Source organism: Poeciliopsis prolifica, unplaced genomic scaffold (genome assembly GCF_027474105.1).
Source record: "Poeciliopsis prolifica strain line A6 unplaced genomic scaffold, Auburn_PproV2 SCAFFOLD013, whole genome shotgun sequence".
In the NCBI taxonomy this organism is placed as follows: Eukaryota; Metazoa; Chordata; class Actinopteri; order Cyprinodontiformes; family Poeciliidae; genus Poeciliopsis; species Poeciliopsis prolifica.
Genome location: NW_026562388.1, coordinates 5,812,159 through 5,829,391, shown reverse-complemented (window position 1 = coordinate 5,829,391; position 17,233 = coordinate 5,812,159). Strand labels below are relative to the sequence as shown.

Genomic DNA, 17,233 nt, shown 5'->3' with positions numbered 1-17,233 from the left:
CAAGACTGATGTGAAACTAATTGCAGAGAAAAGAACTTAAATTAACTTTGACTCATGGGATTACAGACAAAATTAGCAGAAATGTTTATCACCTGTGATCTTGTCAGTGCCTCCCTGCTGCTATTATGGCTATGATCTCAGTTTGAAGCTTACCTTCACTACATGTAATAATGTGCTTTATATCTTCTGTGGAGCAGAGGGAAATGCTTTAAGTGTTGAATGACAGCAGAATGAAAGAATTGAGAGTCTGTGGTTTGCACTGAATGTCAGCCAGCTCATCATCCTTGAGTCTGCATGTGTGACTCAGTCAAACTATTTGTCTTTCTGCAGCTGTGTGTATGTGCTTCACAAAGAGCTAAGCCGTTTGCTTTTTCTTCATCTGCAGCCAAGAAATGGCTTTTTCACACCTGTGGGGCTGTGGGTCCTGAGGGCCCGACTCCCACTCAGTGCCTCAACTCCTACAGGAGCAGCAGCATAAACGTGACGGTCGGCACCCACGGGCCCCTCAAAGGCATTCAAATGTGGCGGGTCCCAGAAACGGGCACCTACAGGTAGGCCTGCTGCCAGGATAAACGCACATTTATAAAGCCATTTTCACTGGAATAATTCATAGTCAGGGTTACTGTGGGTTTTTATGCAAACACTTCACATTTTTTCCAGACCTAATTTTATGGAGCTGACAGATCTTTTTGTGTCCCTTTTTAGCCATGAAATGTAAAAGTTCACCATGAGTTTATGACTTATATTTAACACCAACACTGGTTAGTGGATTAATGAACAGAGAGACGAAGCTTTTTAACAATGGAAATGGGAATAACACACATTCATGGTTTCTTATTCTCCTTCCTTATGCAGGCAGGAAGTCAAAGCACTTTTTCTTTGGAAGAATTTTGTCTGCAGCTGAAACCAGATATTTATATGAATGTATATAAAGACAGAAAAGCAATCATTTCTCAATATCTTACATTGTATCATACTAAACATTTTCTGTTTCTGGTCTGAACAATTTTATTTCCAGCTTCAGTCAGAATCTTTGCAAGTGTTGCTCTTGTTCTGGGTTTCAGTCAGATATAATATTACATGATAAAATATAATGTAATAAAATGTAATGTAATATAATGTATATTTCCATGCTCTTTATACTTGAATGTAATTGATTGAATACATTGACATGGGACATTTGATGTCACACAAAAAAGCCAGTTTGAGGCTTTTCCTTAAACTGCAACACACAACAGGTTAAACAGGGACCTCGTTTGACCTAAAGTTTGTGAATTAGCCAATTAGAAGCTTACAAAGCTGTGACATCATTTTAATTTAGTAATTTTGGTAAAAGGTAGTTTTACCAAATCAAGGTAAACTTATGGATAACAGTCTTTATTCTGGAATAAATGATGGAGATAACAAATCTTTTATGCAGTCTATGTAAATATCTAATTTCAACTGAATTGTTCTTAAGGGTCAGGCCCATTTCACTTAAACTGATGAGATTCCATCTGCTGCAATACAGATTGCAAAATAAACCATTTGCACTTCTGATGTTTTTGCTGCAAATGTGACTCTCCCCTCACGCCTACCTCTGCTGCTCCATGCATCAATCCTCTACGAGCGAAGAGAAACATTCCTAACAGTTTCTCTTCAGAAGGGAGGACATGTGGCATGATTCACTCCCCACCTGAATCCGAAACCACCCACCTCTGTTGCCATGGTGGAGCTTTAAAATTTGGAAATTTTTCAACATTCGGAGCTAGTGTGTTGACTTCTCGGTGTGAGGTGCTCCATGATTATTGCTGCAGTCTTTTAGAAATCGATATTACTCCTGTGGGCATTCCTGAAGATATGAGCCATTTAAACCTGGATTTGACTCTGAGTAGAACTCTCTTGGAAGCTCCAATTGTACAAAAACAAGCTGCACACAAACAACTGAAAAGCCTGGGGCTATAAAAAATAAACTAGCAGCATTGTGGACAGCACATGTTGTTCAGATTTGTTCTCATACTGCCTCAGTTGGGCTTCATGTGACCTGTTAAATGAAGCTGATAATTAACCACAAAAATTCATCCGCAGCTGCAATGAGACAAACATCTCCCCACCGAACTCACCGGAAGAGAACCCAGTGCTCTTTATTTTCCTTCCTGATAATCTTTAGATATGTGCCTTGAGTTTTGTCTTTCTCAACATGTTTGTTGCTGCTCAGGATCACTGCCTGCGGTGCAGCTGGTGGGCGAAGCGTGATGGCCATGAGCAGGTCACTCGGTGTATACATCACAGCAGACTTCCTTCTCAGGAAGGCCGAGCTGCTTCACATCCTGGTGGGACAACAAGGAGAGAACCCCTGCCCCAATGTGAGTCCAGCACAGCACCACAGCCAAAAAATGTACCATAAAAACTGCTGTTTTAGTATTTAAGAATCCCTTCCAGCAGAATCTGGACCTAATGAAGAGGTAAGATTAGAACGTGTCTTTCATAAACTTCAATGTCTCCTTTAATCAAAACAGGGAAGCTTCAGTAGAAGGTCTTCTATTTGTTCCTTTCTTGATTAAAACTTGTATTTATATCCCTGTGGAGTTTGCATGTATTAATTGGACTTCTTGCTTCTCTTTGCCAGGAAAATGTTCCTCAAATGTGACAACTTGAACAGCTTTTTACCTTGAGTGAACTTTCTACAAAGGCTCGCTTTCAGACTTGACTCAAACTTGATTAAATCTTTACTTGCAATCTCCTGCAGCTAAACTTCATGTTGTTGATGAAAGGATGCTAAAAACTGTGCAAAACCCACACAAACAAGGACACTCACGCATATCTGTAATGAGAGTTGAACATTTTCCAACTTCACAAGAAAGTTAGGATCTTGATTTACTTAATGCAGCAGTGAAGTTGGAGAATTAGTTCAAAATCTGAATCAACAATCTGTGTAAATCATACATAATTTTTTACATCACGAAATATTTACAAATTTCTGTAAATCTGCGATTAGTTATCCTGCAAATCAGTTGAAATATTTTGTTCTAATAAATAAAGTTTAAGGCTCACAATGAAATAGAGTATCGATGTGGTCTGAAGAGCACTTCTTTATGACAATGGTTATAATGTCTTTTTAAGTACTTTTATTGAAGGAAAACCACAAGAGAGTAAAAAAAGAGACTGAAGTGTTACTTGTGGCCTGTCAGTGTTGTAAATTGCCAACTGTTAGAATGTCTTGTTTCAGAGCTTTCTCAGAAACAGATAAATGAGTTATTTAGCTTGTTTGGAAACCAGGCGTGACATCCTGTGCAGCCTGGGTTTTTCTCCAGACATTGTAATTGTGTGTGGCCCCCTCCAGCTGCTATGTGGGTCGTTACTGCTGAGCTATACCTGTGCTTTGTCTCTGTATTCCCACTCGGCTCGTTTGTGTTGTGGTTTTTGTTTTTCTGGAAAAGAGAGAAGAAAAAAAAAACGCTCCTCTCTTCTGTCCTGCGATTATTACTTTTTAGCTCAACATGTCTTGAAGTGCTCTGTGCACATAGCAGAGAGGGAGTTACAAAGTTTAAGTGAAAGTGTTTAAAGTTCCTGTTATTACCTCTCAGGCTCTGACAACGAGACCAACACCTCACCGCAAGATTTCCCTTTGGAGATGATGAGAGCTCCTTTGTCTTCAGAAACACACATGCACACAAACACGCACACGGGCAGAGCGAAAAACTGCAACATAAAAACCAGAAGACTCTCTTGGATCATTTGAGCCCCTCCACCTGTCAATCACAGTCAGACTTCTTCTCTGTCCTCCCTTCTAGGCCTCCTAGAGTTTAAGCTCAGACAGATCTGGGAGTTGAGGCTTAGACAGAGCGAGAGACAGAAACGTGTGCCCCTTCACACTTAAAGGCGGTCCGGCTGCAGGCTGTTCAGCATGATAGCACACACAAAGCAGCGTCGGCCCCTGAAATCTCAGCCAGGGTAGAGACGCTGCCTCTGACATCACTCGCTAGCAAAATGTCCAGCTCTATTTTTATAGACAGAAGAAAACAGGGGCAACACTCTGCCTTCTTGTGATGATGCAGTAAGCCTTACAGTAAAGACGGCAGCTGTTTTTGTTATCCAACAAGAATAAAAACAAAAATCTGATTAAAGCGACAGCTTAAATTTCTTGGAAATACAACCTGGCAGCCTCGGTTTTTCCACCTGGATATGTCTGCTCACTGCTACAAAGTCAAACTCCAAAACTCAAAGCATCGGGGGTTTAGCTGCCGCTCCATCTTCACATATCTGACATTCATGACGTCAAACTCTTGAGTGAACTGACATTTTTTTCCCCCACTGCAGTCCAACGGCGCGCTGAATAAGATCTGCCTGGAGCACAGCAGCCCCATGGTGGAAGGAACTCAAGTGAAAGGAGGTGGAGGAGGCGGCGGCGGGGCGACGTATGTGTTCAAGGTAAGAACAGATCGTGGTTTGGAAAGGATGGGGCGTTTAAAAAGTTTTCAACAGCCCTTGAATTATGTGAATAGGTTGGTGGTCATGGTCAAATAGGCAAAAATTGTCCTGGTAAAATGCAAGATGTTGCAGTCAAAAGGATTTTTTTTAATAAGTTCTACTATAGAACATAAAACTGTTATGACTTTATGAAAAACAAACCATATTTTTTAAGCTGGAACATGTTTTAGGAACCACATGTTGTGGTTCATTTTAAGTCAACCAAACAAAGATGAAACATTTGGATTTTTAAAACCTGATGTAAGCCTTAATATTCAGTCTGCAAATTTGGCACAAACTCAAATGAAAGGTGTTTGATTGACTGAAGCCAATTACAATGCCTCCCCTGATCCCCAAACTTTAATTTTATTTAGATTTAATGTGATAAATGAACACAAACCAGCTCATAATTGGAAAATTATATCTAGTATCGCTATGCAACTTAATTCATGCATTTGCTTTCCTGAGTCTTCATCAAATCAAATCCAGCAGTGTCACCCTTTGCCTTCAGCTGTTGCCTAATCAACTAATGAAGTCCAGCTGTGTTTAATTCAAGCTCAGAATAAATCCTGCTGTTCTTTGATGGCCTCAGATATTTGATACAGAACATTAGTGAACAAACAGCATCAGTTCATTGTAGGGAAATGGAAAAATGATGCCACAAATACAAACCTATTGAGACATGGGTGTGTGTAAGATGACAAGAAATACATTAATCAGAAAAGTAAAGTATGAAAAAAAGCTTGCTGGGTTATTGCTGATTAGAAACTGTAACAGCTCCTGTTTGTAGTCACAATTCAGTTGAGAGGAGATCAAAACGTAACTTTCTGAAACTGCCTGGAGAAAAACTTTCACTGCATGGTGGTGGCTCAGTCATGCTGTGTGGATGCTTTTCTTACAACGGGAATTTAAAGGTGGTCCAAGTGGATGGGAAAATGTGTGGAGCTAAACGCAGGACAGTCTTTGACTAAAATCTGAAGGAATAATTTATATTCATTCTAGTCCATGTCTTGGAATGGACAAACGTCCCCATTGCGAATCTGCCTGTGGATCAAATTACATGCATGTTGAGCGGCTCCTTCCCAATATGGAAGGAGTTGCATTAATCATATTAACCATCCGTACAGCATGTGCAATATTGTTCAAGTATTTCTAGCATGAATAATATTTTGTGAAATGTAGGATAATTCTGTTCAATAGTTTAAATATTTTATGTCAAAAACAGGTAAAAGTTCACAGGTAATGGATTTGTTTCCATGGAAGTACAGAAAATGTGCATTCACGTTTATAATCAATACGCACATTTAGTTTGTTCATTCTGAAACTACAATAAGTGTATAACAGTGATTATGAACCTTTGTTAAAATGTATTAAAGCCCATTATGAACCAGAGATGCACTCTCAAATATATTTTGGATTGTTTAGTGAAGAAATTGATTCTCTCTTTTCTAATCAGAAGTATTAGGTTGATATAATGGATCACTAAATCTAAATTAAAAATTTTACTAATGCAACTGTACTTTTTCAATTCTTTTTTTATTCAATAAATTAGTTTTTCATTGGACCTCATGTTAAATTTATATAATTGAGGATGAGCGCAATAAAAAATGTAATTTAGATCCTTTTAAGTTTACAGATTAAGTTTCACTGGTAGTGGACGTCAACCTGGGAAATGATCCTGAGATCCTAATTCACAGTAACGCTGTAAAAAAAAATGCTGATATAGGTGGACAGAGGAGTGTACATCCCTCTCATCATCGCTGCTGGTGGAGGCGGGCGAGGCTACAGCAGCCAATCAGAAACCCAGCTGGAGCAGATGGACTATGATCCCAGCCAACCAGGACGCAATGGGAAGTCTCACTCTTCAGGTACGTAAACACACTGGTGTGCCTCACTGCTGCTGGTTTGTGTGTGAGTGAATGCTGTTGAAAAAATCTGTTGTGCATGCATCCCATCATCTGTGTCAGTGGAATAAGTAATTTCAGGGGAAACGCACTGATGGGGTTTATACAAGTAATTACTGTTTCATAAATATTCCCCCTCTGTGTGTCAGAGTCTGTGCTCAAACACAAAACAGTGTGATAATTGAGTTCTGTTTCAGAAGACAATTGGGGCAATCAGAGACTTGGGTTGGCAACTACTTTACTTTAATTCCCTTAAATTCAAGTTAAATCCTTTTCACCATTTCTTTGATATCCCCAGTCCTAACAAGTTGTCCCAAATATGTAATAAATATCAGATTTGTGGAAATGTTTTAGCGTCTTTCCAAAATACAATCAGTATTTTGTAAAATTCCATTATGTACAATATTTTGACCCCTTCATTATACTGCTAAATTCATAATCACAACATGATGCGGATGCTGCCCGTACCGTTTGTGCTTGTCGGTGTGCAATTATCCCACCTGTCTACTTATAATCAATCAGCAGACAGTTCAACTCCTGGTGATGCATAACAAGCATTTTCTGTTCCAGCGTGCAGATGGTGACAGAGATCACTGAACTGAAAAATCAAGCAGTCTAAAACACACCAGAAAAACAATGCATTGTCTGTATCCACTGCAGAAGTCTATAGCACAACTTCTTCAGAAAAAAGGAACATTATGTGATGATGAATTTCCTTTTGCTGCTTTTGATGTTTGTGTTTTCCAATGTCTCTGTGAAAAAGTCTCTGCATCATGATGTTCAAATCAACAAAATTGGTTTCTATGCCACATTTTGGAATTGGAAGAAACATTTCTGTTGCACTTTCAGTTGTTTTATTGGCATTGTAAGATATTTGAGGGAGGATCCTGATGCATAATGATTCAGCAGAAGCCGCATAGAAAATCATTAAATATGAATCGCCTTTTTGTCGCGTGAGGGACTCATCCTGCACTCTACAGAAGTAGAAACATTCTTCTGGTCAGAAGTATTTTTGCTACCATTAGTTGCAACATTGCATTATCAGTCTGGGTTCATGTGTTATTTAAACAAACAACAATCATTTTTAGCAGCTGATAATCCTTCAACATTTAATGCATGCTAACTTTGGGTAAACCCTCTAAAGGTTAGAACATGCCATCTTTTTTGATGTAGTGTAGCAATACTAGCAATATCTAAAATTAGCCAAGAGGCTAATGTTTTCTAATACTCCTCTTGTTAAGAACAACTCAGTTTAAAGTCTTGACTGCAACTGATGTGTCATCTATTCTTAACATACCAGCATTAACACATTAGCTAACAGAAGCTACCACCTCTGTAAGCTTTAATGCTGTTTTCACTGAGAATGGGAGATGTGCTATAGAAAGCCATGTTTTCAGCAATAAAACTGGTGCTTCTGTCACAAAGGCCAGGCTGTGCTGCTTTTATGGAGGCACATTAAAGTCCATAAAATCTTTCAAATGTAGAAAGCATTAAAATAATTTTGCAAGCATTTTATTTGTTGATTCTGGCAGTGTTCCTCAGTTTCAGCAGATGAACCTTGGTTGTAACTGTGCATCTCTCAGATCTGAACTGTAGATTTTCAGCTTCTCCAAGTTTCTCATTTGGTCATATTCTGACAGGGTAACTTGCTCTCAACCCACGTGGTGCACCGTTTGACTGACGGCAAACACAAACTTCTTTTGTGTCTGCAAATCTGCAAATCTAAAAGCAACTCAAAATAATTAGGTAAAGACAGCTAAGTCAGTGGTCACACATCAAGGTTTATGTGGTCAGTGTGCTTATGGAGGACCGCGTGTGTCATATTTTCAACTTCCAAAGCACTTTGACATTAAATATATGGGTTTGTTTGGTGACAGGTGGAGGCGGTGGCTGGAATGACAGCTTTCCTGTCAGCCAGGGTGGTCGGCCGTTGGTTCTTGGAGGCCAGGGAGGGCAGGCCTGTCATAAGTTCTGGCAGACACGTGGTGGCTTTGGAGGCGGCGGGGGTGGATGTACGTCAGGAGGCGGCGGCGGAGGCTACAGAGGTGAGTTCATGAGGACCTGCCAGTTCCTCCAGGTTTCATAAGCTGCTTCAAGCTGTTGGCCAGTGAGTTGTTTTTATTTTTGTTATAAATATTTTTCAACCTTTAATATTACCTTTTTTTTTTACTCTGCAATATAAATGTTAACCTTGAATATTTTGTTGTTTGTTCATTTTCCTAACTTTTGATCTCTGCTCTTTAAAGCACTCTGGCAAACATTGAGCATAAAATCTGCCCTTTTAGTAAAGCTGAGAGGTGTTTCTGGGAAGCAGGTGTCTGACTGAAGAGACTGTCACTGGTCTCCTCTTTGGCTTTGACGCAGCATCCATTATTACTTCTGAAGACAGGTTTCATGTTGTAAATCGCTAACACTGAATGATTCCAGGTGCATCATACAGTAGCATGAAAAACTGTGCAATAAAAAGAAAAAAATCAGAAATATTGGACATCGAATGTTTCATATCCTATGTGGACTTATTTTATCTGACTGACTAACCTATAATTAACTAAGGTGCATTTCTTCATAAATAGATTAATAAAATTAACATACAGTAGATGATGTCACAGTTCCAGAGAGGATTAATTACCACAGGACTACAGTGACGCCACTTTGATGGAACAATTAGTATATATAAGAAGGCAGAAGAGCAAAAAAAGTAGGAATGAAACTTGATGATGCTAAATAGACAATAACTTTGGGCTATCAAAATAAGAGCATCACGTCTTATGTTTTTTGAACAATAACAATATTTATTGTTAATCTGTTGCTAAGAGACCAGCGAGTTTTCTGGTGTGATTTTTACTCTTGCAAATGTTTTTATGTTGAAGCAGATAAACAGTACTTCAAAGGAGCTAATGTTTTCTAAACAATAATATTACATGTTATTAATTTGGTGTTAAGAGATTAGCGTTTTTCTCTGGTAACAAAATGCCACAAAGTATAAATTAGATTTTTACTTTTGTGTTGAATGTCTGTTTTATAATATATTTACCAGTAATGACAAAAAATATATATTTTTTCCAAGATTCGCCAATTGCAGAATTCTTAGTATAAGATAATAGTGTTTGAAAACAGCAGGGAAAATCTTATGTTCTTTGAACAATAACAGTATTTGTTTTTCATCTGAGATGAGCGAGTTTTGTGGTTATCAAGTGCCACGAAGTAAACATCAGATTTTTACTTTTAAGTTGAATGTTGAATTTACCAACTCTAAATTTGTTGTGTCTTAGCAGATAAGCTGTATTTCAAAAGATCTTATTTTTTAGGAACAATAATTAATGGTGTTAAGAGATTAGCTTTATTTTCTGGTAACAAAATGCCACAAAGTATAAATTAGATTTTTACTTTTATGTTGAATGTCTTTATTTGTTATTGGTGGTGAATATGAAACAGAGAAAACCACAGTGCTGCAAAATTCACCAACTGCACAATTCTTAGTATAAGATAAGTTGTATTTCAAAAGAGCTGAAAAAATCTTCTGTTTTTTGAATAATAACAATATTTGTTGTTATTGATGAGCATGTTTTCTAGTAATGAAGTGACATGAAATAAACATCAGATTTTTATTCTCGTAAAATTTACCAATTATACATTTCTTGTGTCTAACCAGATAAGCAGTATTTCAAAGGAGCTAATGTAATATAAATAATAATATTAAGTAATAATAATAATAATAATAGTATTAAGAGATGAGCATGTTTTTATTTGGAGGGCGTAACGAACTGCCCTAAAGTATAAATCAGATTTTTACTTTTCTTTTGAATGTCTATTTTATATTTACCACCAATGAAAAAATATATATATTTTCTGCAAAATTCATCAACTGCAAATTCTTGGATAGTATAAGATAAGTATAAGATATTTCAAAAGAGTAGAGGACATAATCGTCCTTGTTATTAATTTGGTCTTGAGAGATTAGCGTTTTTTTTCTGCTTATGAACTATTTTATTATATATTTACCACCAATGACAAAAATATAGACATATATGACACTTTTCTGCAAAATTCACCAACTGCAAATTACTTTAGCAAACGTAAAAATCAGAAGGCAGTGCATTAACATCAGTACAAACATTAGCAGGAATTTTAGAGAAAAACCCTCATTTTGCTCTAAAATGAGGGTTTTAGCTTTTTTTATATTTATTTCTATTGAGTACGTTGCAGCTTACTTTAGCATTGATGCTCATTTTCAGGGTTCCAATCACTTTGGTAGGCCCCGCTTAAATTTCTTAAAAAATGTTCTAGTTCATTCGTAATCTATTCTTTTCCAGGAGGAAACACGTCTCTAGACAACAACCCCACAGCCGACGGGGATGATGGTACGTCGTTCCTGGGTCCAGATGGGGAGCTGTTCCTTCATCCTCTGAAAGGTAAAAACACAAAAAATGCTAAATATTGACGAAATTTTACAGAATTCATAAGTGGGAGTAAATAATCTGTTGGACAATTTCTTAACCATTTCACTTCCTAGCTCAATATTCTTGCTTTGGTAAACCTAGCGGCAAAAAGAAAACAAGCACATTTCACAGAAAACAGTGACTATATGAGAATACATATCAGGTGAATGAGCAGCACAGACGTTGGTCGATATTTAAAAAAAAAAGAAAATTACAGGTGGACGTTTTTTTCTTCCATTATCACAAAGTGGGTTTGTTGATGACAAATTTGAGTTTTTATGGTTGTAAACCTTTTCTTGTTTTTCCAAGTTCAAAAATTCTGGCATATAATGATCATTGGTATCTGGATTACTTTTAATCCAGGTTCTCAGAAAAGACAATCTTAGTATTACCACTTTACAAGCTAATTAAAAGCCCCAAAAAATGTTTTTCAAACATACTGATCTTTGCTGCAATTCTCTTTTCAGCATGTTTATCTCAAAAAGTCTCTGTATGAACTCAGTTCGACAGAACTGAACAAAGCTCTTTTCTTGACCACTGAATGTGGCGCTGGGAATCATTTTACGCAATCAAACACTACGAAAACATTCACTGACAGAGGTTGTGAAAATATATTGTTCTACAACTAAAACATTTTAATCTGTGATGAATTTGCATCCAATGAAGCTTTCAAAGCCCTCAGAGGTCAGTACAGGAATGTGAGAACATCTCGGCTATGATATCAGAAGTACGGGCCACTGACATTTCAAGTAATGACTCCAAAACAATTCTTGTTTTATCGATCAGCACCTCTTCAGGTAGAAAAGGTAAATTTATCAGCACTTTTTTCGTCTTCAACCTGTGGTCCTTCTCCTGGTCTGTTCTGCTCATGCATTCAAACCCGGCAGGCTTTTAAAGACACAGACGTTGAAATCCTCACCGCTGGCTAAAAGCTTGTTGACCATTTACACATCAGCACTCAGCTCCGTGTACAAAAAGATCACAGAAAAATAGACAACACACTAAAGTGGGTTTTCAAATTGCCTCCATCTATCTGAGCTTCATCACAAGCAAAGCAGCTTTAGTCAACAGCTCCACAACATTTTATGGAGTAATAGAAGATATTTTCATGCCATTTTATTTTAAAATCTACATGTTTATCCTTTATTCTCTGGGAGTTGGTTTGACAATAATGAAAGCTTTAAAGGTGGCAACTCAGAGCTGACTTTGAATATTTTATTGCAAGTGAAATATTTTAGTGATTGCATTTGAAACCCGAAGGTTTTGCAGGATTTAGTGGGCCAGAACATGTGGGACATGTCTCCATTAGGCTGTCAGCAGCGACAACTTGGTGGCAGCTGTGTGGGGTTGAAAGGACCAGAAATTTACTTCAATTCAAAGAAAAAAACACCATGAAGTGATGCAAATAAATGTGACCTGAAAACACGGAGCATTAGTAGCTGAAGAAAAATAGAGTGGGGCTGAATAATAAAAGAGATTTAATTAATTTGATGCCAATTTGATTAAAACAGTAGTAATTTCATGGAAACAGAATCATGTTTCACCACAGTCTAACATTCACAGTAAATCATTTACACAGAAAATTGCCATTTATCAATTTAGGGAAGCGGGTTGTGGGTGGGAATGACAAAATTCGAAGAGATGAAATTGTTCACAGATAAATGGAAAAGATGAGAAGTGAGCCATATGCAGAATAGACTGATAAATAATTGACCGGCTTGGTAAGATGGGCTACAATCCATCATTCATCATCTGTTGACCTTAACTCGTTTAAACAAGCTCTCATTACTTTAATTGATCACTGATTTCGGTCATTTTTCCAGTGAAGTCCAGAGAAAGCTGCACAGTCCCACCCTTATATAGGTGCTTTAGTTGATTTTGGCAGAAGATGATAACTTTTCCTTGATTTAATTAATAGTGTTTAAACTTGATTTGTTATTATTTGAGTGAGATGTTGATCAATGAGCTTTCGGATAAACTTTAAGCTCTGGTCCACTCAGGTGTTTTGTGCAACTGAATGGCTGCCAGGGGAGATTAAAGATTTCTAATCATGCATGAAAAAAATCAAGGCAACACCCGATACAGGTGTGTTTTTGTTGAGGGAATGGCATCATAATATGATGTAAAGCGTAAAATAATTATTTTACATAACACTGCCCCTTTAAAAAAACAACTAATGCACAACATTAGTCTACAAACCTTCAATCAACGATTTGAAAAAAATAACTATAAAAAGACATCAACTCAGTTACTGATCTATAACAACTGGGTGGATGGACATTACTAGTTAGATGCTGCATTTGTAGAGTTATGCTCTTCTGATCTGCTAGATACCTGTATCCAAACAAAACTACGGAGCCGAATCATTTTACAGTCAAAAATGAGGATAAGAGGAGTCTTGGTGTGAACATGTGATTCGCAGTTGTGCCAGCGGAACGATGTGGAGCCACTGGAGATAGAGGGTTTCTATAGGAAATAAACAACAGCACAACCCTGAGCATCCTCTTTATCAGACTGCTTTACAACTGAGTATCTTCAGTCAGAGACTTCTTCAGATACCGTAGTAACACAGGTGAATATAGGAGTTATTTCCTGTCCACAGTCGTTGCCATTTGCAATAACTCTTTGAAGAACCTTAGATAATTTGAGGAACAACATTTAATTTATCTTCAAGGCAAATAACGTATTTTTGAATAGAACTGAATTTGAATCGGCAAATATTTCCCTGAAAAACCTTCATCCTCTTCACTCAACATGGAGGAGCTGACTGTGTCTAAAGATGCACAGCACACATATACTCATCAGTATGCAGTGAGCAGCTTGATTCAGGACATTTGTATTCTTCCTTGGAAACCTCCCCAGTGTTTCTGGGTTAGATTTATGTATTTGTACTTTCAGTAGATAAGAGAATCATGGGAGAAAATAGATTCTGCAGATGACTGCATTGCCTTTGCTTGCTAAATAGCACATGCTTTCACTGACAATCCATAGCTAACTCATGTGAGACTGCTTTGTCCCTGCTGCATGTTGTTTACAATCAAGACGCCGGAAGTCCGTGTATCGAGAATAAGAAAATGTTATGAAATCAGTTTGAAACTCTTTGTTGCAGGACGCCGTAATCCCAGAGAGGGAATGAATTGTTGCAGATAGCTATCAGAGCAGATTGTGTTTCTGATTCAAACATAAGGGTCAGTGCAGGCCACTGAGATAAATACCATACACACCGAGCAGGAAACGATATTGATGGAACTCTGTTTATAGTGACTCATGGATGGATGAACCATTTTTCAACAAATGTTTGTTATTAGATTGAAATAAGCTCCTCAGGTGTTTTTATAACTGGGCGCTATGCAATTAGACAATTTCTCTTTATTGTCCACCCTGCAAATCACAATTTTTATCACTTCATATAAAATGGTTTCAGTATGTTCTTGGTTGTGCAGGAACTTCTCAAAGAAAGACGATATTTCAAAAGAAACTCCAATTTCAATAGGATTGCAAAAACTGATTCAATTTAAATGTGTGCAGTGAAAATCTGGGGCATTTGTTCACAAAATATCAATTCAGGAAACTTTAAATATTAGAAAACTTTTGAAAACTGACTAAGAGGCTCGTCTTGACATCTGTGAAAAGAATCATTTTTTGCTCAGATTTATGTTACTTTTATTTATTTTTTTGTCTTTTCCCAAATGTGATTTGAATAAAGGATTATTTCTCGTCTTCAACTTCTCCCGGGTCATCCAGAATTTCAAAACATCCTATTCAAGACACATCCTTGTCTGAGCTACTGTGTTTTTGACTGAAAAGTTGAAGTCCAGAGCTGCTGCTGTTTGCTTGTTCATTAAACTTTAATCTGTATTACATAACAGTCTGTAAGCAAGGCTGACGGAGAGGAGCATTTGCCATCCAGGACAGCTTGTGGATCATTTCCAGGAAATTACATCAGAGTTTCAACTATTGCTTATTTTGCTGACCCAGACTCATTATTTTTTTTATTATAAAATGCTAAATTGATATTAATTGGCCTGTAAAGAAATGAAGGTGTCAAAATGGCAAAATATAGTCAAATATATCTGTAGTTGGCATTCAAAGAAGTTTTTCAATTGGATTTATTTAAATGAAACAAAACTATGTATGATTTTAAGCGTTTCTCATTTTTTGTATTCACTTTAAATGCTTATTGTGCTTACAGTGGTGAGAATCATGAGAAGTTCAAGGTCTTTGCTGGTTTAAATGAAAGTTACAGTGGCTCTTTGAATCTACAGTTATGTGAAAAAAACAAAGCGCACTATTGCTGCTTTTGCTAAATTTATCAATGAAAGCAGAAGCAATGGGCTCTGATCAGATACACTAAGTTAACTAATCATCAAGCTAAGCGTCTCTACATGTTGTCCTCTTGTAAGATGATTGCTGAACCTCCTGGGAGAGGACACCCGAGTAAATTCACCCTGAATCAGACATTGCAATATTCAGGGACGAGAACAGAAAAAAAGAAGAGCTTCTCCTTAAAAGGTACAAGGCATCAAATGAAATGGAAAATATAAAAACAGCATTGCATAAGGCCAAGAGCATTGGCTCAGATAAATGGATATAGATATTAAAAAGCTGGTTTGCATGTACAGTAAGTGAAGCAACAAGAATCTAGAAATGAATATTTTTTTTGATAGAGACCAAAGTAAAAATGCTGAACTAGAAGGCACCGCATGCAACAAAGAAAATGAGCACAAAAACCACCTCCGATGTACCAGTCATAGAGTCAGCAATGTCTTCCAGAGTAGACTAACACATATGAGGACATAATTGAATCTAATATGTCCTCAAATACCATATTTGAGACTCAAACGGTTTGCAGAAGTGACTACAAATGATGAGTGCAGGTAAACCAGAGTGTGCTTAATATTCTCTACATGCGGGTTATGTGCTGGTGTTTCAGTCTCGATATCTAGAGACACTTCTGATCTGCTGTTCCTTCTGCGTTTTCACACCAATAGCTATCGAGGGAGACGGAGAAGTGATCATCAGCCCCGTTCAGAACTGCAGCCACTGTGAAAGCAGCGAATGCCACGAGAGCCAAGACGGCATCATCTGTTACTGTGACGAGGATCTGGTCCTGGCCGCAGACGGCGTGTCCTGTATCAATGCCTCGGGTCAGACCCTTAATCTACCACACAATTCCTCCTAAGCTCTCATCCTTTTCCCTAAATAAATGTAGGAGTGAGTTTATCAGGATTTCACCTCTAACAGAGTGTGACTCAGAGAACAGATAATAAATTTATCTCCAAATGTAATGAAACCCGGGGAGGACTGAGATTTATTATTTCTTTGTCTTGGGATTTTTTATTTAATAGACCTTTAATCATTTATGATAATAAGCAGTATGAGCTAACTATAGTGGTATTAGTCAGGTTATGTTGTCACAGAAAGGCCCTCTATCTTGATGTGGATTTAGAAAACTCGAGGTTTCACCCTCATTTTCTGACTTCATGCAGAGATCTTTGGCCAGTCCTCATCAGCAGAGCTAAATATCACTTTTGACTCTTCTTCTTGGGTTAAAGTAGAAATGAGAGACGTAGACAAACTCCTGTGAAGGTGGAATTGCCTCTTCAAATATAATTTGTAATCTCGGTAAATAATACATTAATGGATGTCATTTGGAAAATAATTAGCATGGCTGAGTGTCACTCGATAAATTAAAACACAATGCCAGGACTATTACCATCACAATAATAGGCGTAAGCGTGGCCTGATCCGCAGATCTGTTTGCATTAATGATGTAAGGTCATTAAAGGGCACGCTCTCAGTATGGTCTGTTTCGCTTTGCAGATTTGTTCTTCTGCTCAGACAAGAGAAATTAGACCCCCTCCCCCCAACTCACAATTTTTACATGCACCAGCCGTCGCTGCTCCTCGGCTCTGTTGTGTCATCGCTTTCATATCATTAATTAAGCCGGAGATGTGTGTAGCTCGCTGAATGTTAATGCTCCTCTGGGGAAGATTACCAGTGTGTGTGATGCTGCTGTTTCCTGTCGTTTCTCAGAGGCGACCCGGCTGCCTCCACAGCCGTCTCTCTCCCACCTGGCTCTGGGTCTGTCTGTGGGAACGTCGGCGCTCATCGCCGCCCTGCTGCTGGCGGTGTCTGGTGTCATGATAAGTACGTACAAAGCGCCCTCATGTTCCACGGTTACGGTGTCTCTGTTTGCCCAATCGGAGGGTCACAGGCAGCTTCATTGAACTTCACTTGCCGGTCAAGGAAGCAAAGTATTTTTGTTTATTCAATGCATAATAAGCAGTTACAGCATTTTCCTATAATCCTGTGACTCTCATAAATTCCTCCCCCAAAAAATTGATAACTGAACCTTTTATATAGACAGCAGCCATGTTTGATCGTGATGTTGGCTTTTGAGAAAATGCAGTTGTAATTACAACTTCTGGCTCAATACAC

The 17,233-nt window shown here is 37.9% G+C and overlaps 1 protein-coding gene across 2 annotated transcripts in view; it reads left to right on the top strand.

The window, feature by feature from the left end:
* The window catches only part of alk (ALK receptor tyrosine kinase), a 357,833-nt gene that overhangs the window by 322,547 nt on the left and 18,053 nt on the right, over nt 1-17,233 (top strand). For both annotated transcript variants that reach the window (XM_055038127.1, XM_055038126.1), the window contains exons 12-19: nt 386-551; nt 2,198-2,345; nt 4,300-4,410; nt 6,176-6,317; nt 8,231-8,398; nt 10,667-10,765; nt 15,784-15,939; nt 16,829-16,942. In XM_055038127.1, coding sequence (XP_054894102.1) covers nt 386-551; nt 2,198-2,345; nt 4,300-4,410; nt 6,176-6,317; nt 8,231-8,398; nt 10,667-10,765; nt 15,784-15,939; nt 16,829-16,942 — 1,104 coding nt within the window. The remainder of the gene's footprint in view (nt 1-385; nt 552-2,197; nt 2,346-4,299; nt 4,411-6,175; nt 6,318-8,230; nt 8,399-10,666; nt 10,766-15,783; nt 15,940-16,828; nt 16,943-17,233) is intronic.